The sequence below is a fragment of the Halichoeres trimaculatus genome, unplaced genomic scaffold (assembly GCF_033239565.1).
Source record: "Halichoeres trimaculatus isolate MK-OKI-2021-1 unplaced genomic scaffold, fHalTri1.1 fHalTri1_scaffold_11, whole genome shotgun sequence".
Taxonomy (NCBI): Eukaryota; Metazoa; Chordata; class Actinopteri; order Labriformes; family Labridae; genus Halichoeres; species Halichoeres trimaculatus.
In genome coordinates this window covers 21,420,352-21,446,788 of record NW_027437189.1, presented here as the reverse complement: position 1 = coordinate 21,446,788, position 26,437 = coordinate 21,420,352, and the positions used below count along the sequence as shown (strand labels likewise).

The following is a 26,437-nucleotide window of genomic DNA, read 5'->3' as shown; positions in this document are numbered from 1 at the left end:
AATCATCGTTAAACCTTACATAAAGCCTCATTTTTAGCCTTGTATAACTAATGAAACGAAACTTTTCAGAAAAAGAGGACTTGTTTTCAATACTGCCAAATGATATCTTCAAATCACCACAACAATCAGACGTGAGAAACATTTATACAAGAATGATAATTTTTTAAAGTTTGACCACAACACATCTGGAATGGCTGGAAAGCCAGATTTTTAAACCTTTACTGCAGCCAGCCACCAGGGGGAGCAGTTTTTGTGGAGACCTCACTTCGATCCGAGCAAGCGGACATCCATTTTTTAGTCTATGTTCTACAGCAGCACATTACAGACAAACTAGAATCAAATGAGATTTTGTATTTGTAAAGGACCATGCGAAATGCAAAGGTGCTCAAAAGAATATGTAATGATAGATATTTTTGATGGTAAAAAGCTGAGGAATGGAAAAAGACACTTATCATACCACGCAATAGCTCCCGTCCACCGAAGGCCAGGTCTCTTTAAAGGGTTGAGGTAGGGAGCTCTTCAGGCTTGAATCTGACTGCTAAGTTTTGCTACATATTCCCCTGTCTACACACTGTGTCTTTAAAAGATGCCAGGCTTGAACAGCGTAAAAAGATAAGCCAGCAGAGCTGATTAAAAATACTTGTTTGTTTACAATAAAAAATACACATTATTATCAAGGGAAGTCTTTCCACCCACAAATATATGCATAAACACACACACACCTTCCTAAAGACTGAAGCACAAACCCACACAGAACACCAATCCTTTACTCTTAAAGCTGTCAGCACTCCATTGAAGAAGAAAAGCACCAACCTGTTCATTGATGTCTTCTTTGTTGGCCGTTTTCCAGCACATGCTGATGAGATTGTAGGTTTTCCGTTGCTGCTTTCTTTGTCACATCGTTTTACATCACGTACATTATTCCATCCAGCCCAGATTGCAGAGACTGCAGGGATTTCACATCACAAGTCCTCCTGCCATATGGTGTTTGTTTTACTGAGAGAGGGGAAGTCAATGTGGCACCGATAGGTTTGTGCCTATTTTCAACAACTGCAGTAATTCAAGGTGAAACTTAAGCTGATGTAACGGCTGTCATTTGAGCAGGAGAAAACTTGAGAGATAAATGAGTTTTTTATCATCTCAAAGACAGAGTGTTACCCACAAGGAGACGTTGTACTGTGTGTTCTGGAGATACTGGATCAGGTTAGAGGAGGTCATTTGAAGACAGGTGTCAGATTTATGAACTCCTGATAAAATGTAGGAAACAGTGCTCCTCTATTAATTTGTTCGGAGAGCAATAGATGGCCAAAGAAAGATGTCTGAAAAATGAACTGTTCAAAAGGACCTTTACTTCTGAGGATTGCAGGGAAAAAGATAATAACCTTAGACCAGCCACCAGCTACTGGTTCTTTGCCTGAGGACCCGTCAAACAGACAATACCGCAGCATCAGTCAAAAGCAATCTGTATCGATTTTGGAGTCTCAAAAGAATTTGTGAGCTCAGCTCTTAAACAAATCCCAACTCTGCTTTATAAGTGAAATATGAAAAAAATTGTGCAAGCCACTGAGCTGAATACAGACGTTCGTGGGATGGAAGATGTAATACTGACCCCACTGCCCCCTGTGTGTGTCTGTGCTTTTCGCCTGTTTGTTTCGCTGCACTGTTCTCTGATAGAAAGGGGCACCACTGAGAATAACATGATCTCTGAACCTGCTCATCCTCATGAAAACGCACTTTACAGAGTGCGATTGAAGGACAGTAGCCACAGATTTTCCCCAAAATGTTACCAAAAATGTTACCAGATAGCTGTGTTCCCTTTTTAAAGCCAGAAAAAATAAGTTTGCTAAAGTTAAGATGATCTGTCAACCAGTTTATGAGAACACTGATTTACTTATAAGTCCCTATAAAGCTTACAGTCCTTTCACTCATCAAGTACTGATGCTGGATGATGTGGAGCTCAGGTTTCCTCAAAATTAAAAGATAATATGAGGTTGGTAATTAGACGTTACCAAATAATGATTTTCATTTCATTTGATTTAGAAGTCAGTCAGTAAATTATACCTGTCTGGCATTATCAGTTACATCTCACAGAAAGTAAAACTTGTATAAACATGCTGTGTTTAACAATTTTTTTAGACCACGTGTCGTAGAAAGAAAAAAATATCCAGCACCAGGAAATGCTTTAGATTTGACTCAATCTTTCTGGAGTTGGTTCTTCACTTCACCATTTTTTTAACTTTTGATGTTTTTAAACTCACATTTGAGCCAGAAAACTAAAATTTTTTGAGAAGTCAGAAATCAAAAATATCATAAAACCACTTAAACGCATTTTAGGAATTTATGTAATTAACAGTTATTCTTCAATCAAAGAATAACATTGTGCGTCACTTCTTTTCTGCATTTCTTTTTAAAACATTTGAGAATTTAGCTTGAATGAATGAATGAATGAATGCTTTATTTCGAACTTGTGAACATAATACAAAAAGAAAAAAAAAAGAAAATCATCGGGGAAAAGAACAAATGAAAACACAAAAGTATACAAGAGGGCCTCGCCCCGATTCTCTGGGACTTGGGCCCTAATAATATTAGAGAATGAAATACAAAAAAACCCCAAAACAAACCAAAAAAAAACAGGGAAAACAAAACAACAGCAACAACAAAAAGAACCCCCCAAACAATTGAAAAAATTTTGACTTGTTCGAAAAGGAGTGGGAAGAAGCATCAGCTTATTTAATTCTACCCCTTCTCCTATTTATTACTAGTTAATGATAAATCTACCTTGATTTATGTTTTCATCACAAACTCCATAAACGTAAATCATATTATCATCTGTTGAAACTATAAAATAAATAGACAAGTAATATATATACATACATACACACACGTTATATTCCTTGTTCCCTATATCTGTTGAAAATCATTTGTTTATATATGTTTTTAAACTGGTTGATGCTTGGACACAGTTCAGCTCCACACTCAGTCTGTTCCATAGTCTTACTCCATTGTTTGTAATGCAACATTTTTTCATTGTAGTTCAACATTTTTGAGTCTTAAAATGTAATGGCTTAATGACAATAATTATATATTAGCATGAAATAAATCATTTTGATAAGCTAGCACATCCTGGTGGATTAACCATTTCAGAAACATAAAAAGTGTTTTGGTAGTTAACTGCAGACTGTTTATTTGGGGCAGTGGTGGCAAACACCTGGATGGGGGTCTAATGACGTGGACACGTTGGCCATCTGTGTCATTGAAAGCAGCTGTTTTACAAAGAGCTTGGGTTGTTTATGCTGTAAATATGAAACTGCCCATGCTAGCTCCACTCACTGCAGAGCTAAGCTAAGCTAATGCTTGAGGATGAAACTCCCAGTAATGCTCTGATGACCTGACTGTAATTGGCAGTTTGACTGACAGTTTTCTCTTGTCCTGCACTTTTCCTTTACTCGAACTCACCATCTTGCTTTTCTAGCGTAACAGTGGAAGCTAACTATAGAAATCAGCAGAGACGTCCAAATTGAGGCAGTACGCCATTGTAACAATTCCCCTTTGTCAGCCGAGCGGGCCAGTTCAATGCTGATTAATGAGCTTGGGTCAGAGTCTCCCCAGGAGGAAGCCACCATTATCTTGGATACTGGACTTGTGGGAATTTAGATTGGAACCCAAGTCAGAAAAGGCAATCAGTGTTAATCACAATGAAAGAGCACACCTTTGATCTAAAGCTCCTCTCTCCCTGAGCTCTTCGTTTCCGTCTCGGGGGAAACGGAAAAATCCAGCAGAGACTAGTTAGGCCATGTTTAGCTTCTTTTCAAGGTTTTGGCTACCATTATGGGCTCATGAATAAAGCATCTGCTGTGATTTTTGGAAAGAATGCAGAGGCTGCTTTTTCAGATTGATGGAGAGAATAGAAATAGTTTCCATAGATAGGTTCCATAGCTCGTCAAGAATTTTCATTTTTTTGGGGGGGGGAGAAACAATATCTTTCTCAGCTATTTCAAGTCGTAATGTAAACTGCAGCAACTCATCTTGTGTTCCTGGATGATTTCCAAGAGGCCACATTTATAAACTGTTGAATGAGTGATTTTCTACTAGATTTCAAACAAAAATTCAAAAAAGCTGCTGTGAATACTGTTTGATCACAGGGTATGTGTTTCTGTATCTTAACACTGAATAATAAAAGCAAGATGAAATGTTGCATGGATAATAAATCTGGATTATCTCAGGTGTTCTGGGTTTTGTTTTGTCTCACCTTCTCTCAGATGAGAGATGGAGAGAACAGTGAAACCTGGGAGAGCCTCATCAAACTGCCACATCAAGCTTTCCTGCCTCTCTGTTGTTAACAGCCTCCTATCCCTCATTCATCTGTTTCAGGACTCAGATTCACTTCACAGTGGCCATTGATTTCACGGCGTCAAATGGTGAGTGTTTCGCCTACCATCGCTCTGCTTTGCTTCCATTTGTCCTCTGATGTACGACCGTGGAGTTTTCATGAATCAAAGACAAATCAAACCAAAGTTTTCTGCCTGCCTCTAATATTCTTTCTCTTGTCTCGTTAAATTTCTTCTTATAAAGGGGCAGGTGCAGGTTGTGTTTGTAAGGGAGTGTTACAGTAAAGACATAGTAAAGTAGGAAATGAATCCAAACGAGGAAAGAAAAAGCATCTGGCTGAAAAGACTACAAAGCACAAGGTTGCTCATTTAGTCCTGAAACAAAATTAACAAATGTAATGAAATAAGCAGAAGTACAATAATCTTGTAATGCACATTAATTCAGAACTTTAAAACAGACTTTTTTAATATTATATTATGTTAAAGAAAATCCAACTTTAATATGCCATTGTCCTTCTCTAACCCTCCACTTGTGATCACACATTGATTTTATTACAGTAGTGGATGTGTTTATTAATTGGCGTTGCTCAAATAGTGAAGATATGTACAGTAGTACATACTGTTTATGTTACTTCTCTTATATGCTCTTTGAGGCTGTTTTATTCTATGTATTTATATATTTTTAATCCAGTGTATTTGTGCACAATTTGCACAATTTGTCTTTCTTTCTTTCTTTCTTTCTTTCTTTCTTTCTTTCTTTCTTTCTTTCTTTCTTTCTTTCTTTCTTTCTTTCTTTTTGTCTTTCTTTCTTTCTTTCTTTCTTTTTCTTTGTTTCTTTCTTTCTCTCTTTCTTTCTTTCTTTCTTTCTTTCTTTCTTTCTTTCTTTCTTTCTTTCTTTCTTTCTTTCTTTTTTTTGTTTGTTTCTTTCTTTCTTTCATTTTTTGTTTGTTTCTTTCTTTCTGTCTTTCTTTCTTTCTTCCTTTCTTTCTTTCTTTTTTTCTTTCTTTCTTTCTTTCTTTCTTTCTTTCTTTTTCTTTGTTTCTTTGTTCCTTTCTCTCTTTCTTTCTTTCTTTCTTTCTTTCTTTCTTTTTCCTGATTTGTTTGTTTCTTTCTGTCCGTCTTTCTTTCTTTCCTTCCGTCTTTTTTTCTGCTTTTCTTTCTTTCTTACTTTCTTTTTTTCTGTTTTTCTTTCTGTCTTTCTTTCTTTTTTCTTTCTTTCTTTCTGTCTTTCTTTCTTTCTTTCTATCTTTTTCTTTGTTTGTTTCTTTCTGTTTTTCTTTCTTTCTTTCTTTCTTTCTTTCTTTTTTTTGTTTGTTTCTTTCTTTCTGTCTTTCTTTCTTTCTTCCTTTCTTTCTTTCTTTCTTTTTTTCTTTCTTTCTTTCTTTCTTTCTTTCTTTCTTTCTTTCTTTCTTTCTTTCTTTCTTTTTCTTTGTTTCTTTGTTCCTTTCTTTCTTTCTTTCTTTCTTTCTTTCTTTCTTTCTTTCTTTCTTTCTTTCTTTCTTTCTTTCTTTCTTTTTCTATGTTTGTTTCTTTCTTTCTGTCTGTCTTTCTTTCTTTCCTTCTGTCTTTTTTTCTGATTTTCTTTCTTTCTTACTTTCTTTTTTCTGTTTTTCTTTCTGTCTTTCTTTCTTTTTTCTTTCTTTCTTTCTGTCTTTCTTTCTTTATTTCTTTCTTTCTTTTTCTTTGTTTGTTTCTTTCTGTTTTTCTTTCTTTCTTTCTTTCTTTCTTTCTTTTATTTTTTCTTTCTTTCTTTCTTTCTTTCTTTCTTTCTTTCTTTCTTTCTTTCTTTCTTTCTTTCTTTCTTTCTTTCTTTCTTTCATTTTCACAAAGTAGAGAACCAAGTAATCCCAATTTCTGTTTTGGTGCCTAACTTGATACTTACTTACTTGGAAGTACATGCTATTTATTGTTCTTCATTGGAGAATTTGCCAAAGGTACCTAAGTAACAGGGGCTTCTTTTCAGACTGATACCGCAATGAGTACTCCCTTTTGAGTACTCATCGATACCAAGTACCAATACCAATACTACGAGTACTTTTGATACATAAAATTTCAGTTAACGGTGACAGATCTTTATGAACAAAGACAGAACAGTCACTCTGCCAATAAGTCCAAAATAAAACACAAACAATGCTTTGAGTTTACAATGTTTTTAATTTGTAAATAAAACTTCAAAATAAAACTAAAAACTTTCTGAGTTTCGGTATCTTTTAAAACAAAATTAAAGTGCAAAATCAAACAGTTTAACTCTCTGGTTCATTTGTGTTATCTGAAAAAGACCTGGCCACAGACTGAGTAAAATATGGACATAGTCTCTGAGTCACCTGTTTGTTCCTGATACCGTGACATGAAGCCAATCTGTGGACACAGCCACATTTGTTATGACACCGGCTTTGAGCTTCCTTTCTAATGGCTTTGAGGTGCCCGTCAGTCATGTGAGCTGCTCTGTGTCTCTGATTGGACAATGAAACGATCCTAATAACTTCAAAACCGCAGAGTTTCACCCATTGTACAGTGTGTGTCGATAGCGAAATCAGCGTTGCAGACAAAAGCTGTTTTTTTTTAACCAGGCTGTAAATACGCTTTAAAATGCTGTAAAAGACCGTTTTTTGACTAAATGTCTTTCTGTTATCAGCCTCAAGCAGATTCTCAATGAACAGCAACTTTTAGCTCTTCTGCAAAGGCTTCATTTTTCTAAATCTGATGTTACTGCTTGGTCCTGGCACACATTTGCTGTCTTGTCAAACCGCAGCAATGTAGTGCCAACTACTGGCAAGGAGGACTTACGTGACATAAGTTTTTTTGCCTTGAGCATAGGCTGCTGTAGTTGGCAGCCTTCCCGAGTACTAATACCTTGAAATACGGCTGGTACCGGCCTGATACCCAAAACCGTTCCAAAAACCATCCCTGCTCAATTATATAGCAGAAATGGGTTATTATTTCTAAATGTCATTTCTCAGTATTTGTGGTGGTTTAGGTTTTTTAGAGAAACACAAATCCATTTAAAGCAATCAACTGAAAGTCCCTTGATGATACTAAAATGATTCTGACCACAGGTATCACGGCAGCCAACGCCAAACGTGTAAGAACGATGTATACATTCTGTTGATTCTATGCGAATCACAAGAAAATTGTTTTATTTTTTGGCGCTCATCCTTCTGAATCAAGCCGGAGTGATTGCTCTTTTTAACAGTTCTGCCTCCTGTTTAAATGATGTTTACTTCAAACAGATGAGCAGGAAGTATAATGGACAAAGAAACATTGGTGCTTCCGTTGTGGCTGTAGATACCACATGGAAACATGGATATATCTGGATGAGATTTATGAACATTAGCCTCTGGCTACTGTTCAATTCCTGAGAACATTTGCATCATCCTGGAAGTATTGCATTGCTCATTGCAGAGCTTTGTCAGGCAATGATTGATAATGACTGTTGCAAAGTTCTGAGACTGAGCATATTTGTTATTATTAATTCATTAATTAGGAAACATTTATCTACTGCTTCAACTTCTACACCACAAACAAAAAGTAAAGCTTTTAAACCTGGTATTGGTTATGACTCCTACAGTAGCATAAGGCTCCATCTCTAATTCAAAACACCCAATTTAATCCTGGTTCCCGCGTGTTCCTCTGGCTTCAGCTGTCAGTTTGCTCTTGGCCTGAAGGTTTGCATCACTGAATCTGTCTCCTCTTGTCTTGAAAGGAAATCCATCCCAGTCCACTTCACTGCACTACATGAACCCATACCAGATGAATGCCTATGCCATGGCTCTGAAGGCCGTGGGAGAGATCATCCAGGACTATGACAGTGATAAGATGTTCCCTGCCCTGGGATTTGGTGCTAAGCTACCCCCTGATGGGAGGGTCTCCCATGAGTTCCCACTGGTAAGTCCATTATGGGGGGTTCTTTTGGGGTTTTAGATTATATACCAGTCATCAACCTTGGTTGTGGTCATCCTTTGGGAAGTATTTTTTGAGTCTCAGATCTGTGTGTGTGTTTATGCTCTCTGCAACATGTGTGAACAAGTATATTTTCATGAGCAATATGGATATGTGTATATCAAGATGACTGCTGCTACACCTCTGACATGCATAATTCAGAACCAGTTTCATTTACCTTCTATAGTGCAAATCAGCTTCTGTTCGGGTGAAGGATTCTTAAATCAATTTGGCTCCTCTCCGGCAGTTAATGTGCTCCTGCTGCTGCATAGTACAGCATAATGAGGAGTCTGTCTTCTGGGTAACGTCTGCATCACTTCATGTTTCCACTGAAATTAGCAAATTAAGATTCATCTCAGTGTATAATTGAAGCTTCATTCTTTCACACTTTTGGTCATGGAAGAGTTTATGATCCGGGTTGAAGTGATCATCATGTTTGGGGCAAGATTTGATGACACATCCTTTTTAGGAGCGGAAAGAAATTTTACATCTTGTTCAAACCTCTCAAAGAAAATACACAGAGCTATCACATTTATGTTTGTATCACTCTATGTATTTAAAGTCTCCATCTCTAGAAACAGAAAGTAGGTGTTGGATTCATTTCAGAGACATAACATACTTATAAACTCAGATATATGTGAATAAAACTCAACTGGGTTTGATTTGAACAGATGCTGGAAGCCTCCCTCTGCCTGGAGGCTTTAGCCTGCTGTTACACTTCATTCACATTCATTACTTTAAGTCTTTTTTTACACACATTAAGAAATTCAAGAGGAATACAGTGTCTCGGGTTAGATCTCATCATGATATGCGTTCCTTACTTTCATCTTTTATCCCTTTTTTTGCATCTGCTTAATGCATGATGGTAGTTTTCTCCTAATTAGAGAGCATCAGTCATAAAATGCTTTAGATAGTTAGTGGGATCATTGCATTTAACATTAAAAGGTATAATTTTCAACTGATGATCATTAAACCCTGCACAGCCCATGATACAATATGATATTTTTGTTTCAGGTACAACGTGATTTGAATCTGAATTTGATGCAAAGAAATTGAGATGACTCTGATGTCTTAATAGGAAAGGGCTAGTTTCTGCCAAGCAGCAACAATACGGAACTGCTAAAATCTGCTGTTTCTTGAGTGTCTGTTTGAGGCTGTCACATACACATCAAGCCAAAAAAGTCATTTTCACAGCAAAAATTAACCTAATTACACAGTTTTAAAAAAAAGTCTCTTGTCTGAATCACTTATTTCACTATCGGCGCCCACTGTATGGGAGGTGAATTTCTTTCCACCTTGGCAGCTTAGAAGATATTAAGATCCTGAGTTTGCCCAATCAGAGGAACAGCTCAGCTCACATGACTGACGGGCGCCCTACAGCTGTAAGTGTGGGGGCTCAAAGCTTCCAATATGGCCGTGTCAGCAGATTTGCTTCAAAAATCTGATTCAGAAACAGACGGGTGATGTTGCAGAGACTGCGTCCAGTAAATATACAGTTTATGGTTTCCTCCTACTACATGTGAATGTTGAAGTGTCTAACACCATCATCAGTTGCTGAAATGTGTTATTGCTTTGATGCATGAGGGATTATTTTTGTTTTGTTGTTGTGAGGAAGCAGTGTCCTCAATGGTTGAGAAAACACTGTAATGTCACTTTTGGGTGTGATGACACCACACTTATGAGCTCAACTAAGACTAATGCTTAGAGGTTGGAGCTACATGAGATGAATGAGAAATTCTAGCACCATTTCAGTCTACAATAAAGCCATGTTTTTCTGTGTTTTTCTCAGAATGGAAACATTGAGAACCCCTACTGTAACGGCATGGAGGGGATCCTTGAAGCTTACCACCAAAGCCTTAAGACGGTTCAGCTCTATGGACCCACCAACTTTGCTCCAGTTGTGAATCACGTGGCAAGGTAAAAACACCAGAAGTCACTGTCCAGTATATTCCTCTCATGTACACAGTAAAAACCATCAGAGTGATGGTTTTTCTGTATCAAATGTGAAGAGAAAAAACTGGCTTCCTGTCTAATATCTATTTAATCAGGTGTGTGTTTTGTAACTTTGACCATATAATGCTGAACTTATCTTATTTGAAACACGAGTTCAAAGACCTCTATCTCATCATCAAGATAAGTAGTTTCCTTAAAAGCCTATTGAAATGTATAAAAAAGTATTTAACCCCCTTGAAAATTATCTAGAGGCTCCTAACCTTGATTTTATCCCTTTCCAGAATGGCTGCTTTCATTTAACAGACACATATTTTTTTGAAAATCATTGCTTATTTTCAAGAAGTTGTGGGATAAGAATAACATCTAAATTGTTTTGAATTTCTTAAAATAAGTGTTTTCTGCATTGAAAGAATATATTTACTAAAATCTTTACTTAAAAAAGTTACCAAAACTACCTTTCTGCGCTCATTTACAACATGACTATGATTTAGATCTGTGTTTCCGTTACCGTTACGCTGTTACGTAATTTATGACTCCTTTTTTTCATATAAAAATTGCAGTCATGTGTCCTTTAAGATTTAAGTCTTGTCCTGAAGACTCATTATGTTATGTGAATTTCCGTTACAAACTTTCTGTAGAAGAGGAAGTTCATAGGCGGAAATTAAGGGCTTATCTAATGGTACATACGTGGGTGTAACACACTGAATACACAGCAGACACGTTGTAAACAGTCTTCATAAGATTAAAACAGCAGTGAAATTATAATAAGGCGCAGGTGTAAACTGTCCAGCCCCTACCTGTGAATTATTATTGGGAACAAAAGACTCATTCTGGGACTTTGCTCCCAGTAATGATGATTCATGACTTTGCTTGTTCTTGAATACTGATGACTCACCCTTTGTATCAGGTTTGTACACTGCAGTGCTGAACTCAACTTTAGATTAGATTTCCTGCGTAATTAACCTCAGTCAACAAGTATTCCCTGAAGGAAACACTTTATTGAAAACCATGCTCCTCAAATTCAAAAACAATTATTGCACTGTTAAAATGATTTATAACACACCATGTCATCATTAAAAAGAATACTTACAGACATTTTTGTATGAACAAGTTTAGTAATGTCCACAGTTCAAAAGTATTCGTCATGATATATAGCACTAACTTGGTCTTACTATGAGTGTCAACTGCAGAAGTTACAGTCCTTAGCAAAGTCATTCCTTAACATACACTGAGAGAGATGTAGCTGCTCAACAATGGGATAATGTTGGTCACTGAAACACAGAGCTCTATCTGATAATCAAAGCACACCTGTATTTGATGGCCAGCCATAATCCTATTAGAGCTGTGATGCTGTGTAAAGTAATATCTATAAATAACAGAATGTGATGTTAGAAAATCAAATAAACCCCAAGTTCATGACATAGTAGTACTAAAAGAAAATCATGGGTTAAAAGATAAAATGTTTGGGGTTTTATGAGAAATATAAATGCATAACATTTGCTGTGACAGCCTATTTCAGAACAAGTTGTGCAATACTAAAAAAGAGACACCTGGAGGAATTTTAAACTGATTACATCAATTCTCAACAGGCTAACTGCATAACTTGGTTTTAAAAAACACTCCAAAAAGGATGGGTAAAGCTGTGAAACAGTTCACCACTCCCTGAGAGTCTGTGTGAGCACATAGTTCAACAACTCCAGCATGGTGTTCCTTAGCGCAGAAATATTTAGGATTTCATCATTTAAAGATTAAAGAATCTGAGGAAACATGTACTCATTGGATATTTGGACAGCATTGCATTTAAAGAAGACATGACTTCGTATTTGAACTTACTGCATGGCCTCAAAACTAAGTCCAAAAACCACTGTCTTCAGCAACTTCTCTGAGCCCAAGCTCAGTTGTGATGGACTGAGGCAAAGCAAAAAAATGGTCATACCTTTTAGGGGAACACTCAGCTTGTTGTAAGAACACAGCTCAAAAGTCGCCATATTTAATGATACAGGGTTGTGTCAGTAAGCAAAGGCCTGGGTAGCTTACTGATGTAATGAGAAATATTTCTGCCATCCAGACCTGCCATCTATTTCTTTGTGTAACACAGCAAGACACTGCCAAACTTAAAATTTCACACATTACATTCAACAAGTGTGCCTCCCTGACCTGTCACCCAATAAAAAACACCATGGTGTAAATAAACAAAAGGGACAACAAACTGTTGAGCTGCTAAAAAAACAATGTTTACTGTCAAAACTCCAGAAATTGCTCTTTTCGCTTTTCTAAATGTTTACAGAGTGTTGGTTAAAGAGGAGCTGATGCAACATAAAGTTAAATGCCATTGTCACAGCTGTTTTGAAACCTGTTGCTAGCATCAAATTTAAAGTGAGCATACATATTCACCATGAAACAAATGATCTGTATTGAAATTTTGGCTTTAAATGCTTTAAAAGAAAGTTACACCAACAAATTTTACTATGAATCTTTATTTCATGTCCTAACCTTTTGAAAAAGGAGGAAACATACAGTCTCCCCTGTTCTGCTAAACTCATGCACTGACATTCAAAGAGAAAAAAATATAGGAAAGAAATGTTCGATGAAAACAAGTCCTTTGCAGACGTGTTACATGATCAAAAGAAATGAAATGATTAAAGAATAAAATTCTTATTAGGGATTTATGCTCAATGAATTATGTCACATAATGGTTTGGGTGTTCTGGATAGATAATTTGAAATTTGTATAAATTTATAAAACCTGCTCTTCTTGCCCAGAGTGTGCAGTTTAACTAAAGATGCAGTAAAACTCAAGCGCTGCAAATTATTAACAAGAACAGAAACAGATTGCTTCATAACCTGTAGATTATACAAATGACATACATAACAAGATGTCAGTCTTTTAATGTTTACATTTACTGCGTGGTTAAATGTGGTGGCTGCCTCAATAGCAGAAACCCACATGGTGTTTAATATATGTGAAGTAGGATATGACATTTTTAATGTAATGTGTTATTTCTTGGTTCTTAGATCTTTATTTTGAACATTTGTTTGATCCACGGCTACACGGTTATTATACAAAATGGGTCTAAGTGGAGCCGCTGTTATTCTGCTAATGTGGTCAGATGTCTTCAGTGAGTGTGGCCCACACTTGCAGGTGAGGAAGATAAATATCTCTTTGGTCTCCTGAACACCTGCCTCTGCTCTTTCATCAGTGACAGGTCACGCTCTTTGATTACAATGCCAACCGCTCACAGCCAAATTTGACAAACTGAAAGTGAGATGAAAGGCTGATCTCTGACCTGTCCTTGGCTCCCACGATTACCTGTCGTGTTTTTTTTCTTTGCTCGCTCATCAAGTTGGGTCAGATGAGTGCTAGGCAATCAATACAGCTCTGAAAGAATAAGACTGCAGCACTTGCATAAACAGTTCAATAAATTATTCATCGAGCAGCCAGTGATGGGCAATTGAAACTAGGACACTCTCTCTCTGCTGTCTCTGATGGGTTTTGTAATGGTGCATGGATAGACCTCCGAGACACCAGTAGCTATACAGCATGTTTTACTTCTTAACACATCTTTATAGAGCTTTGTGTCACCAACTGGGCAGAGGGGGGCTTGTTTTTTTAAGATTTTTTTTAATGTTCTCTTTTTTGTCTCTGAAAGAGTGTCTGCTGCCCTGCTGCTCTTAAATGTTCCCTCTGGTTTGCAAAACAATCTCTGTGTTTTCTGTTGTCAGGGAACATGCGTCTGTTTTAATCTACACACACATAACCTGTGTGTCTTTGTGCTTTTGATTCCTCTCTTTCAGGTATGCTGCCGCAGTGCAGGACGGGTCTCAGTACTTCGTCCTGCTCATCATCACTGATGGCGTCATATCAGACATGGCTCAGACTAAGGAAGCCATAGTGAATGTGAGTGCTGCTTCCCTCGAGGATGTCCACCTCTCTCTGTGCATTCCCTTTTGCTCTGCAGGCTTCGAACACTGAAAGTGCCTTTAGTTAACTGCAGTACCTCTACAGATATTTCTGTTACTTCCAGAGGTTTACAAACGAGAGAAAGAAGATTTGAGGATTTATGTGGTGTTTTCTGCTCCACTTGCTTCTCCCCATGTGTTGGGCACTGTTTGTCCAATATTTTTCCTTTTTATTGAGTCCCTTTGGAGGCCAATGGACTCAGCTGAGCTTCACTCTCAGGTCAACAGGTTCACTTCATTACAACCCACCATCTGCCTCATCTTTTTTTCAGATTCAAGTCAATCCTTGTGTTTCTCTTTTTCCCTGACTGCTTTCTGCGTTTTAATCGAGCTTCGTCAAATATGAAACATGTCTGCACTGGTAAAAATAAAAGACAAACAAACTGCAGGAGTGGCGCTCATCACCATCATCATCATGGACCTGGGCGACCCTCACAGCAGCACGGAGCTCTGACCCCCAGCAGACTGGGTTTAAAGGGAATTTGCGACTGTTAATCAAACCATTCGAACAGCCACACCTTCCTTTTAAGATCTTGTCTGCTGCTCTGCACTGCTCACACCGGATCTGCTGTGACCACCTGGCTGCTCATCCACCTGCCTTCAGACTGAAAGACCACATGACCTGTTCCACCTGGCATTTCGCCCTTGCCGTGGAAAAATGTGCCATAACTTAAGGATAACAGGAAAACTAATTTCTTCTTCTTCTTGATGCCTTATGATGCACTCTGGTAATAACTTTAAAGAAAATCACAGATATCTGTGGGAAGGTTGAATCCCCTGACTGTGTATGTGGTGTTTATTCTGCTTTCCTCCAAACTGGCACAGCTCTTCGCTCAGTGAGTAATATGTCCACTCATAAACAGAACAGCCTTAGGGCCTGTCTTCGATCTCCGTCTTTGATGTGTTTAAATTAAGCTCCAATTTTATTTAGGATTTGAAATGATTAAAAGGTCCAATAAGACCTGGTAGGCAAAACTATAAATAAAATGTTCCCCAGGTGATGGGTTTGGTTTGCTGTTTCAGTTTGTTTCAAAATAAGCACCAATCTTAAAAAAAGCCATGGATACTTTTTTATTTAAAAGAGATTTATTTAAAGAGCAGCATGTTTCAATACCTTGCTTTAACCTGACACTGAACTTTTGAAAGCTTTTGGTGAAGTCTTAAGAAGGCCAATATATTTTGAGGTATATTATGGTCAAAGTTTCATCTTAAAGGCCACTTCAGGTTCTTCTTCCTCTCACTGGTCTGACCTTTGCAGTCTCCCTTTCATTACTCTTGCTGCAGAGCCAAACTTGCTTTAAAATAAATAAACCTGAGTTATTTGTCGATTGATTTCTGATGAGTATAGTGGATAAAACCATTTCAGAGCAACCTTTTAAGTAGGGCTGGGACTGTAACGCGTTAATTAGATTAATTAATTACACTGCACATCAACGCGTTATAAAAATCAACGCAAGATTAACTCATTAGCTACCAGCCATTTTCAGAGCATCTTGAATGATCTTTTAAGACCCAAATAATCTTATTTTCTCTGACCATGTAAACACCAAAGTTACTTAAGAAGAGTGGACTCTCTTCTTTTATGTCTCTCCTTCTGTTTTTGGTCCAAAAAAATTGAAATATCAAACTTTTTGATTGTGCTCATCTCGGGCGCTCCATCTTTTGATCCTCTCCATGATCTCTGTCGTTTTTTCTCACGATGGCGCCGCTCTTTCTCTCTGAACTACCGTGACACATCTTCGTGTCAGCGTGAGCTGCCTGAACTTTCCTGACTTGCAGCGTCTCTCTGTGTCTCTGTCATCTCACATTTCTCCTCATATCCATGCTGAGCTCTCATCCAAAGAGCACACCACCCACAGTAGTTTACGAGCAGGATTTTGATTGACAAGCTCCACCAGACCCCTCCGCTGAAAAATATAATTTACTTCTATAGACGCAGTAAACAGTAATCCAATGTCAATGGTAGGGAACACAGACATTTTAATTTATATTGTCCGGTTGAAAAAAACAAAAAAGGATTTGCAAATCTTCTCTTTTTCGTGAATTCATTTGATTAGTCATGCACTATAATTTTGTAATGCCCTACAGTTCAAATTCTTTATGTGGGGACCTTGAGCAGATATACGATTTAAATGTGATTAATTAGATCAATTAATAACAAATCCTGTAAACAATTTGATTATTTTTTAATCTCCTGACAGTATTATTTACCACATTATGGCTGATGAATGTACTTGAAAGTAGTGTCTACAAAAAAAACATCTTCTATCCAAAATAAACAGGATTTTGTGGTTTAAACTTGTGTATGAGAATATTCAATGATTTAGTCTTCTACCAAAATATGTTTAGCATGAAAAGTGTTGCTTCTGATGTTGTATATTGATATGATTAAAATACGATTAATTACGATTAATTAATTACAAATGGCATAATTAATTCGATTTTTTTTTTATCAAGTCCTACCACTACTTTTAAGACAACACTCTCTTTTTGTTTCTCATAAATTTATTAAGATGACTTGGGTTCTGTCACAAATCTCATATCAAGGTAAACACTAACCATCTATCCTAAACTGCAATGAATGTGAGGAGTGTGTCATAATTTCATGAACATTCTTATCACCCATTTGAACTATGGAGATTTTGTTGAGAGATTTGGGTAAAAATGTCAGTACCAGGCTTAAATTAATGTACTTATTGGTGGCTCTTTGTCAGAAGCACTTACTGATGACTTTTTCTTCTTTGGCATCTTGTACAACTAACTGGACATCAGCTCAGAGTTTCTCCTCAGTAACTACGCTATCCCTGCTCACTGACAGTGTACAAGATCATATTTGTACATTATTAATGGTCTATAAATGTTTTAGGACACTTTGAAACAATAGTATAAAAAGTTGGCTTATAAAGTTGTAGAGTGAAGCATAAAGAAGTGATTTATGACATTTTATATCTGCTAAATCTTCTGCATCCTATTATACATTCTCATCTTACATGGCATTACATCATGCTACATAATATAGAGCTGCTTATTTTCTTTAACTTTTTAATGGGAACTGGAGAAAGAAATTAGTTTCAAGTATTAAAATCCATTAACTGAACATTGTGGCTGCTAATTTGGTTCTAATCCTCTCCTCTCTCTGTTAATGAGACTAGTGGGGCCAAAAAAAGCTTGTCTTTAAAACCAATTAACTGTTATTACAAGAACAATCATCTGCCATCAGTGTTCGTGGCTTTATTGTGGGTCTGTACAATAACAAAGGAAGTATGCACGAAGGGATTGATGGATTTATACCAGACCAAAGTGGCTTTATGTTATAGTCAAAGTAACAAATGATGTAGACTGAATAATTCAGCTCTGGATACTAGATCTGATCTGGTATTTATAGGAGTTTGCATGTGGGGTCTTTCTTCCTGCTGGAAAGGGGCCAACAGAGTGCGTGTGTTGAGGATGTGAGTGAGGGGTCATGAGGAATGAACCTGGTGGAGGGAAAGATAGCATGAGAGGGGAGATGGGTGCAGAATAATGATAAAAAACATGGAGAGGGTGGTTCTCTCCTGTCTACTTGCTCCTATCTGTGAAATGCCCTCCCCCTCAGGAGGTTTTTCCAGGAAGCTGACCTACTTTTACCCCAGTAAATGCACTTCTACTTCAAGCATATATCATTCATTCATGCCAGAGCTTTCACATTCTCGACATCAGGACTGTGGTACAGATTCACAACATGGGGAACGTCTACACCACAAACTGTCTGTAAGATACAGCCTGATTTAAACTGAGGTGTCAAATCTACACCATGGATTTGCATCACCCTATAGAAGCCTACACACATATTCCAATGTGGATCTCCTCAGAAAATAAACCACACAGAGATGTAATGCAGACTGTAAACACTTGGATTGATCTGCGCGGTGGCATCATAATTTTCTGCATTTTAACATTTCTAGTATTGACAAGTACGCTGAATTAGCAGTCATTCATTCATCTCCTCAGGCGTCGCCTCTCTTTTCTTCTCTCTATGAATCGAATGCTGCTCAACATTATAGGCTCCAACTCCAACATAATATGCACAGGTTCAGCTCTCAGAGTTTCATGTACACAGAAAGCAGAATCAAGGACTTTGCTGTTCTCTGCTTTTTGAGAAAGACATGACAAGCATAAGAATTACTTTGCTGACAAGGAGTGTTGCAGACATGATCCACTCTCAAATCCAGTTCATGATCAGAGATGAAGGTTTTTTTGTCCAGTGGGAGTGCAAAAATTGACCAATCCAAAAGTTTTACATATGAGCTTAAAGCCTCTCTGGTATTTGATATTCACAGTTTAAGACAATGAATTTTAAAATTTCATGCCCAAGTTAGATGTTTTGAAGTAATATTGTGACTTATAAACTTAACTTTTCCAGATCTTGTAAAGTCAATGCACAAACACAGTGACTGTACTAGAGCTGAAACGACTCCTCGAATGATTTGAGGTACTCGATTACAAAAATTAATCGAGTAATTTCCTCCGCCTCGAGGAATCGTTTAATTTTTAAAAAGATCAAAGAGTGGTATTTCAAATAGAGCTGAGGACATAATAAGAGAGTTTTCAGACCCCTCAAGCTACCTCTTATACAAAATAGCAACTAGCAACAAATCTAGCTTCTTTTCTGGAGTTTGGAGACTAATGGGTCATTCTACGAAACGGGTGCCATTTGGGTCCCCAACATCTGATGAGATGTAAAAGGCACAAAAAATGTGTTAAAGTGTTTTTACAAATTTTGGAGCTACCAAAGCAAGTGCTCTTACTGACATGCTGTATCAGAAAATTCTATTTCTTAAAGAGAATTTTTTTCATTTGAAAAATAACTGCTCTTTAACTAAACAAAAATGTATTTTATCCGATTACTTGATTAATCGATGGGATTTTCAGTAGAATATCGAATACTATAATAGTCAGTAGTTGTAGCCCTAGACTGTACAGTATGGTGTGGAAATATTTTGCGGTATGGCTTTGTAAAGACCCATGGGCCCCTTGGTTGAATAATGTTTTTCATGTGCCTTCTTTGTCCCTGGAGAACCTGTTCTATGTGACATAATGTGAAGTGAAACAGTCAAGAAACTGTTATGACTCTGTGTTTATGCGTTTCCATTGTTTTGTTATTATATCTTGTCTGTTATAGTTAAGTTAAACCAGCATCTCTTGAGGACTGCTCGTTGATAAATATTGAGTTTGCAGAATGAGAAAAATACAAATAACTGGAAGTAAAACCAGATAATATGCTCAGATGTGAAATTTTGTATTAGCTTAAACTTGAAGTGATCTTCCAAGTATGTGATAACTGACTGTTCTTGTTTATGACAGGCTGCTAAACTCCCAATGTCTATCATCATTGTTGGAGTTGGACAAGCTGAGTTTGATGGTGAGTGAAGTACAAACTTTTTGCAGAGAAATCTGCTTTTTATTTGTATCAGGGATTTTGTTGGATAATTTGCCCTTAACCTTTAATCTGTGCATTTGTGTTCAGCTTTGGGAAAAAAAATGATCCACAATGGTTCTTTGAATATCTTTTCTTTTCAGCCATGGTTGAGCTTGACGGAGACGACATCAGGATTTCCTCACGAGGAAAGCTGGCAGAGAGAGACATTGTTCAGGTGAGCCACTTTAAACGTTGTATCTCACTAAAAACACTTTAAACCAGTGGTGTGCATAGACTTTTTGTAGGGCACGGGCAAAAAAAGGCACATTTAGTGAGGGATGGAAATTGATAAGATTTTGTCAATACCAATGCCCTTATCGATTCTGCTTATCGATCTGATTCCTTATCGATTCCCTTATCAATTCCTGTTGTGAATTTTCTCGATACAAAAAGTAGCTTTACAGGTTTTCTGTGTCAACGACATTTAATTGAGTTTATACTGTAAGTGAATAAAATGTAATTGGTCCCTGAGTCTGGATATTTCTGGGCATAATTATACAAAAACAGGTAAAATTGCACATAATGTGACGTTGATGTACTGTGATGTAACATATCAATAATTCAAGTACGCCATCTGGTGTCTCAAAGTGGTTATAGCAATGGTTTAAGTTGTTTGGAAGCTTTCCGTAGTCATGAAGTCAGCCATGAGCCTTTCAATTGGCTGTTAGCTTTTGACATTTGAAATTCGTAGTATTTTTTACAAAGCGTTGATGTGATATGTTTCTGTGATTAAAGCTGAAATTCTATTCTGAAGCTGAAGTTACACTGATGTATGCTAACTGCTAGCAAATTAATGCAGTTTTCCATATACGTTAGCATCAGGTTGCACTATTTTGTTATTTTGGTTAATAAGGTGATTTATACCATTTTAAATGTTCTGAATATGAATCTCCTGAGAGAGAGTAATGCACATTTCTTTATGAAGTCAGTTCTTCAGTAAAACTTCAAGCTGAAAATCCTGAATCAGAGTTTTCTTGGGAAGCGTTATCTAACTGCTAAGCTACAATAGCTGCAGCAGACTAGTTGACGTAGGGCCAACGGCTCTGGCACAATGTAAAGAATTGATAAGGGAATCGTTAAGCACAAAGGCTAACGATATCAATGGATTGAAACACTTCTTATCAATTCTCAACAGGAACCGGTTTTTAATTCCCATCCCTACATTTAGCCTCCCAAAGGGCACTTTCCTGTGTTTTGCATCCCAAGAGGGCACTTTTGCGCATGTTTTTAAACAATTGCTAAATGGGTGGGGGCGACTGCTCCCCCTCCCCCTCCCCCGTGCTAAAAACTGTAAATCTATCTTTGTGTGTGTGCTTATTGGTGGCATTTTTTCCACTCAAGACATATCTGAACACCTACAGTTCTAGTCAGTCAATCTATCAATAAATCAAATAATCAATCAAGCAATCAATTTGTTCACTGCAGGAGCTTTCACATTCACGGATTTTTCCTGAATCTAGCTCAGATTATTTTCTCTTGAGAGGAATTATATGTTTTTGGTGACCTCTTGTAGTTTATCTGTGGTACCTTGCATCTTGACCGAGTGTAAAAGTTATCATCATAAATTCTTTCAACTATCTACCAAATGTATTTTCTATAAGCCAAAAACCAAGAACGAGTCGTGTAGAGCAGGTAAATCAGTCTAATGCTAACTGGCTGATGTTGCACCTGACCCCTTTAGAAAATGAACCAAAGGGGTGGAAGCTCAGTGTAGTTTGGCTGCGCACCTGGCCTCAGTGGGTTAAAACCCGTGGACCAGACTTCCCCTTAGTGGATAAATCATAAAATCATCTGCATGTTGATCGATCTATCAATCTACCATGTTACCACTAGAAGTTGATAAACTCATCTTTTTCCTTTTCATTGTGTAACACATTTCTTTACCTTGTCAACAGTTTGTCCCATTCAGAGACTACATGGACCGCACAGGCAATCATGTGCTTAGCATGGCTCGCCTGGCTAAAGACGTACTGGCTGAGATCCCTGATCAGCTGATCTTGTACATGAAGAGCAGAGCAATTAAACCCAACACCGTCCCACCAGTTTACTCAGTCGACAACCTCCCCCAGACCAATCCTGTCTGAGCCCCTCACAGCCTACGGTAAATGTGGGGCAGGATCCAGACTGATGTGAACCTGCATCTACAACTACACCCTTTGGGAAACAGGAAACTGCTTTGAGGTCCTGGGGCGACACTTCAGTTAAATAAAGTGGTGATGAGACACTGATTTGTTTTGGAGCAATGAGACTACTTCAAGGCGAACCTGTGGGATGATCTGGAAGTTTTATTCTCTCTCTGAGTACTGGAGGATGGAGAAGAGCCTGGTGTGGGAGGAGGCTTTAGTTGTTTGCTGTCAAACCTGTCAAAATGGTGATGTAATGGATAGCAAGTGAACCTGTAGAGAGAGCCTGATTGGAGGCATACATATATTAGAATGTGCCAGTGTGTATCATGTTTGTGATACCTTTTGGAATTGGTGTGTTAAACTAGGGCATCGTGTGTATACAGGTTTATTTATTTATGTTTATGTTTCTTTATTGCAGAAATAATTCATTCCTTTAAGGGGGGTTATGAGGGTTGGATTAAAGTCATATTTTCCCTGTAGTTTACCTTCAGATATTTTGTGAAAAGTGGAGGAAAAAAAATCCAATTTCTACTTTAATAAGAACTGTAATATAAGAGCATGTGATAAAACCGAATAGTCACTTCATAAGTCATTTTCAGTTATTGATAATCTTGATTTCAAGCTGTTACATGGAGGACCTGCTGTACGCTGATTTTCCAGCATCACATCTTATACGTGTTTCTAATATTTATATTTACAGAATGCACTAATTATATTCCAAATGAAAGCACAAAGGATGGACGTTTAATAAGCTGGAAACCACTATTGTGACAGACTCAACAGCTACCGTTATAAAGATAATGAAAAACCTCACATTATGTTCTCAGCTTAGTTTCAACATTGTGTTCCAACATCAATTAAATGCAAGATTACAACAGGAAGAATGTTTAAAAGAAAATGATGGTACCAACATAACTAATTTAAAAAAAAAAGAAATGTGTATGTTTTAAAAACAATCAAAGACTAATTGAAAGCACATGCTTGATTTTTCTTTGAGTATGCAGAGGTAAAAATACTACAACAGTCTTGCTGCTGTATCTCATTGGTAACCTTGTGGTTTGTTTCTTTCCATTATAGTTGTTGTGGTGACGGTTCATTAGGTTTGATTTTAGAGGACCGCACAAATATACTTTAGAAACACTGATGTCAGTTAATACCCACCTCTTATCTCCTCTTTAACACTCATTCATCCAAAATGACAACAAAGCAATCACAAATCTTCGAACAAGCACATCTAAAGCAACTTTGATTGCACAAAGTGACCAACAGTTACCACTACCTGTTTAAGAGTATACACTTTTCTTTTTTTTTCCCCCACTGTGGTCCGCTCTTTCCAATTGTGATTGCTTCAAAAGAAAGAAAGAAAGAAGTTTCACACTTTTGTCCATTTTTTCATTCTTACAAACATTGGGATACTATTTATTACTGAAGGTCCCATTTTAATTTTATGATTGTATTTAAACCAGACACTGGTGTAACTTTATTCTCCTTTCCTTTTTCTTTCTTTCTCCTTTGTTTTAAGACAGTTACAGCCTATTCGGCCCAGGTGTGTGCATCTTCATTGAACTCTTTATAAAGGCCATCATTTTCATTTGAAGATCCTCAGTCACTCACTAACTTGATCCAAATGTGCCTCGTATATGGAAACATATCCAAATTCAGTTACCCAGGTGTTACTCTGCCAGCAGCAGCAGGTCTCATATTAAATTTGTACACACAGAAAAGTAAAGTGTCACAAGATTTGGACTCTAACAGCTGCAGTGGCTGATTGCTGTCTCTACCTGTGTCTGTATTTTTTATACGTCATTACCAACCTTTGAAATAATGAAAGTGAACAGTGTTGCTAAGCCTTGTTGTACAATATTCAAAGTCAAGACTTGTTTACAATTAAACTGTGGCTCATTATATCGCCTCAAGGAAAAAGTAAACATTCATGGATTTCATTGAGAAGTGGTTTTAACTCTGATCTGACATGTTTGTGCATTTATTTTGTACTTACAGCGCTTCATTGAACCACACAGCAGGACTAACGTTTACAAAGAACTGTCATGTTGTTCTCCGAGAATGTGAAACCCTAATATTTTGCATCTTGCTTTGCTTTTAGAGCAAAGTGTTTACATGTTTCATGTTGCTTCGTGCTCTTTGTTAGATATCCAATGTTTACCAGCTAGGATTGGCTCAGAGAGAAGAAAGTCTGATGATGGAGCAAAATCTCAGTCCAGAGGCAGCGAACTCCCTCTGTAACAGGCCAAAATCCTTTTTTCTTTTCTTTTTTCTGTTGTATCAATTGTAACATTTCTTTCTCAGAAGACGAAGCTCATTTTATTTGTAGCCAAATTCATTAGTCACAAGGAGTGAAATGAGGTTACTAAGTTCATTTATTTGACACATAAATACCAGAATACCTCTGAAAAAGCCATTTAAACCAAATGAAATTATAAATATATATGAAAGACATCTATTATTAAAAATATATAGACACTATTGATCAAAATATCTAGTATGTCATATATCTATTTAATAAGCATTATTCAAAGTATTGTTTGATTTTTTAAATCCCAAATCAATAGAAAGCAGCTGAGTTGAAGAGGCTTCAACTTGGCTGACGACAAGTCAGCATCAAAATGTTGCTCATGTTCTGTGAGTTTGACGGCAAATGTGTAAAAAAAAAAAGTAAATTAAAAAGTAAAGTTTGGTTGGAACTGCATGTTTTGTTTATTTCTCATACATATTTATGTAATTAATCAAAATCAGTGACATGGCTCAGAGATCTTAGCTTTTTAGTTTCCCTGGAGGCCTGTTTTCTGTGAGATTCCCTCCACAGAGAAATTAAAATCTACCCCCCTCAGTTAAGAACAAATAATAATGTAAAGCGACAACAGTGATGACTCTTATGCAACTTTGAAACATACATTTATTAGAAGCTTTATTTTGATGACTTAAAGGTGTCTTTTAACTATAGTATTTTTTTTCTTGTGTGTTTGTAAATGGCTTCATTTGTTCTTTCATTTAACTTTTATTTGAGGCTGAACTCTATTTATGTACATAAACCCCATACAGAATACTCTGTGCCAAACTGTGTTCAACAGTGGTTGAACTTGGCCTTTCTAGACAACGTGCATGTTAGTGCCAAATGGCAGAAAGTTTGTTTTTCTGCCTTCATTGTACATGATGAGTAAACCAGCCATGGGCTTTGTTTCATACTTGAGATGTTATTTGGAGATATTCAAAGAATAGTCACCTCTAGCATGTTTCATGTCTGGCTTGCTTTCCATCCCGTTCCTGAGACACTTACTGTATGGGTTCTTCTCTCCATTACTCCTGTTTTATCCCAGGTTGTTTACATACCTCTCTTGGTCTCTGACTTGCATGCTGAAAAATTTCCAAACCAGGTGTTGGACATGATATTGTCGTTATACTGTGGTTTGTGAAATGCTTTGTAATGGATTGCCTTAACTGAAGATTAATAAATACTGAATACTTGGCAGAATGCAATTTCTGTGAGTGTTTTTTTTTTTTTAAAGAGATTATGTATGTGGGGGAGAAGTAACTTTGGACATTTAACTTTATTAGTGACCTCTGGTGTGACTGACGGATGCTGAGAGGGGATTATAGGGAGGGTATGTAGATGATGCTGCTGGACCTAGAGCGATTAACAGGATGAACTTAATGTTAAAATTATTTGAATAGTGTGTGTTTTTGGTAGAAGTAGACACAGAGTTAATGGTAATTTACTCCTTATTTGAAACAACCTTTTTTCAAAAATAATAAAGTAATATTACTCGAACGTTGCTTCTTCTTCTTCTTCTTCTTCTTCTTCTTCTTCTTCTTCTTCTTCTTCTTCTTCTTCTTCTTCTTCTTATATATAGAGATAGATATACTAGCAGGGGTCGACACATGTGGCTGTCTGGCGATCGTCTTGGAGTCAGAGAAAATTTACTTGCAGTTACAACAGCTGACCACTGAGTGAACCTCAGAAGATAAATTCAGCACAGATCACTGTCCCACCATGGGAACCACTCTGTTTAGAAGAAGATGACTTTAGAAAATCCACTGCAGAGGATTACAGTCACCTATTTGTTTCTCAAGCAGCGTTCTGAAGCCTATCCTCTAACGATGGTCGAGGAAGTACAACCCCCCCCCCCCCCTCCACACACACACACACACACACACACACACACACACACACACACACACACACACACACACACACACACACACACACTCACACACACACACACAGAGAGTTGGGTCATTTTGGTTTCTCAGTGGATTTGTCGTCTAGGAGGGCTAAAAAACCAATTTAGCCGGGGTGTATTTTTATAAAATGGCGGGAAAATTTTTTTTAGTCCAATATCCAAAATGGCTGTTGTGGAAATAATCTTTTTAAAGGCTCGTCCTACAATGATGGACAATACATGTTTTCAGACCTTTTTTGTTGAGAAAAACATATCTCAGGGTTACATTACGATTTGGCCTTATTTTAACCTTTAAATTCAAGATGGCTGCCTCTTTTGGTGTTTTTTGGGGGGAGTTTTTGCAATTTTGGTGGCATTATTTTCCCTTTTGTTACAGAGTCTCTATAAGGTTAAAATAGAGAACACTTGTATTTGATTGTAGAATCAAGTTATTAATAAAGCTGGGTAATAATTCACATGTTTGTTGAAACTGGGG

General features: G+C 37.2%; 1 protein-coding gene across 2 annotated transcripts in view; it reads left to right on the top strand.

Moving 5' to 3' along the window:
• The window catches only part of cpne5a (copine Va), a 98,259-nt gene extending 73,014 nt beyond the window's left edge, over positions 1 to 25,245 (top strand). For both annotated transcript variants that reach the window (XM_074681221.1, XM_074681220.1), the window contains 7 exons: positions 4,372 to 4,418; positions 8,032 to 8,213; positions 10,057 to 10,184; positions 14,015 to 14,117; positions 19,523 to 19,580; positions 19,739 to 19,812; positions 21,533 to 25,245. In XM_074681221.1, coding sequence (XP_074537322.1) covers positions 4,372 to 4,418; positions 8,032 to 8,213; positions 10,057 to 10,184; positions 14,015 to 14,117; positions 19,523 to 19,580; positions 19,739 to 19,812; positions 21,533 to 21,721 — 781 coding nt within the window. In that variant the 3' untranslated portion in view covers positions 21,722 to 25,245. The remainder of the gene's footprint in view (positions 1 to 4,371; positions 4,419 to 8,031; positions 8,214 to 10,056; positions 10,185 to 14,014; positions 14,118 to 19,522; positions 19,581 to 19,738; positions 19,813 to 21,532) is intronic.
• Positions 25,246 to 26,437: the final 1,192 nt, after the last annotated feature.